The sequence below is a fragment of the Condylura cristata genome, unplaced genomic scaffold (assembly GCF_000260355.1).
Source record: "Condylura cristata isolate star-nosed mole 26May11 unplaced genomic scaffold, ConCri1.0 scaffold00137, whole genome shotgun sequence".
NCBI lineage: Eukaryota > Metazoa > Chordata > Mammalia > Eulipotyphla > Talpidae > Condylura > Condylura cristata.
In genome coordinates this window covers 15916-17647 of record NW_004567238.1, presented here as the reverse complement: position 1 = coordinate 17647, position 1732 = coordinate 15916, and the positions used below count along the sequence as shown (strand labels likewise).

Sequence of the window (1732 nt, the reverse complement as noted above, 5' to 3'; positions counted from 1 at the left end):
GCCGGGGCGGAGCCGACCGCCGACCGCTGGCCCGGCAGGTGCTGAAGGCCCTGGACAGCACCTGGTCCGCCATGGAGTTCGAGCACGAGCCCCACGCGCGCACCGGCGTGCTGCTGCTCAAGTCGGACGAGCTGCTGGTGGAGACCCTGGAGGACAACCAGGTGCAGCTGCAGAACCTGATGATGTCCAAGTACCTGTCCCACTTCCTGAAGGAGGTGACCAGCTGGCAGCAGAAGCTGTCCACGGCGGACTCGGTCATCTCCATCTGGTTCGAGGTGCAGCGCACCTGGGGCCACCTGGAGAGCATCTTCATCGGCTCCGAGGACATCCGCGCGCAGCTGCCCGAGGACTCGCGGCTCTTCGACCGGATCGACCAGGAGTTCAAGGTGCGCCGCGCCCCGCCCCGCGCGGCCCCTCAGCGAGGCCGGGGGGCGGGCTCCCACCGTGTGGCCGGTCCCCAGGCCTTGATGGAAGACGCCGTGAAAACCCCCAACGTCGTGGAAGCCACCAACAAGCCGGGCCTCTACAAGAAGCTGGAGGGCCTGAAGAAGAGGTGGGTGGGCCGCCGCGCCCCGCCGGCCGGGGTCTGGGGCGCAGCGGGGTCTGGGGCCGCGGGGTGCGCCCCGCCCCCCAGAACCCCCGGGCCCCTCCCCGAGCAGGACCGCACAGGTGGAAATACGCCCTCCGGGGCCGACGGGGCTGGCGGGAGGACGGAGCTCGGCCGGCCCGGGCCCTGCCCACCAGCGGCGAAGGGGCCGCCACCCAAGGGCGTGCCCCTCCCGCAGCCTGGCCGTGTGCGAGAAGGCCTTGGCGGAGTACCTGGAGACAAAGAGGCTGGCCTTCCCGAGGTTCTACTTCGTGTCCTCGGCCGACCTCCTGGACATCCTCTCCAACGGGAACAACCCCGTGGAGGTGAGCGGTCAGCAGGCGGGGTCGCCGGCCGGGCTGGCCTCCCGCCCCGGAGGCCCGGGCTGGCCCCTGTCTGGCGGGGACCGCCGGGCCCCCTGGCACAGGGACGTGGCCCGGGCCAGCGCCCTCGTGCCTGCGGGGCGGCTTCTGGGCACGCGCTGCCCAGCCAGCCCCTAGCCTGGGCCAGAGCCAGGAGGAAACGCTGCCTGGCAGCCCCACTTCAGCAGGGGGACCGGCTAGCTGGGCGGCCGGTGTGCGGGGCCCTCGTGGGACTACGGGGGCACAGCGTGGCCTGCGGCGTGGGCCGGGCTCGTGACGGCCGCACACTGGACGAGGGCTGGCAGGGGCCCCCGCCGGGGCAGACCCGCGGGGCCGACGTGGCCCGTTGTCACGGCCCGGCCGGTTTCACCGTGGCCTTCCCTGGGGTCCACGCAACACCGAGCAGAGACGGGCACGCCGGAAGGTGTGTGGCCCGCGAGCCGGCCCGCGCCGCATGCCGGCCCTCCCACGCAGGTGAGCCGCCACCTGTCCAAGCTCTTCGACAGCCTGTGTAAGCTCAAGTTCCAGCTGGACGCCAGCGGGCAGCCGCTCAAGGTCGGCCTGGGCATGTACAGCAAGGAGGACGAGTACGTGGACTTTGACCAGGAGTGTGACCTGTCGGGGCAGGTGAGTGAGCTGCGAGCCCCAGGCGGCACCCGGGCGCCCTCGGCCCCTGCGGACGGCGCAGAGGCCTGCAACGCTGCTCTGTGGAGTCCCCAGCTCAGCCCGCCCAGGGGTGTGGGACCCCTCTGGCGGGGGGCGGGCGGGGGGCGGGAGGGAGAGG

The 1732-nt window shown here is 72.9% G+C and overlaps 1 protein-coding gene across 1 annotated transcript in view; it reads left to right on the top strand.

Moving 5' to 3' along the window:
* Window positions 1-1732, top strand: part of LOC101621548 (dynein heavy chain 17, axonemal-like) — a 15386-nt gene that overhangs the window by 7097 nt on the left and 6557 nt on the right. The window contains exons 3-6 of the mRNA XM_012734941.1: window positions 39-553; window positions 786-912; window positions 1014-1340; window positions 1423-1575. Coding sequence (XP_012590395.1) covers window positions 39-553; window positions 786-912; window positions 1014-1340; window positions 1423-1575 — 1122 coding nt within the window. The remainder of the gene's footprint in view (window positions 1-38; window positions 554-785; window positions 913-1013; window positions 1341-1422; window positions 1576-1732) is intronic.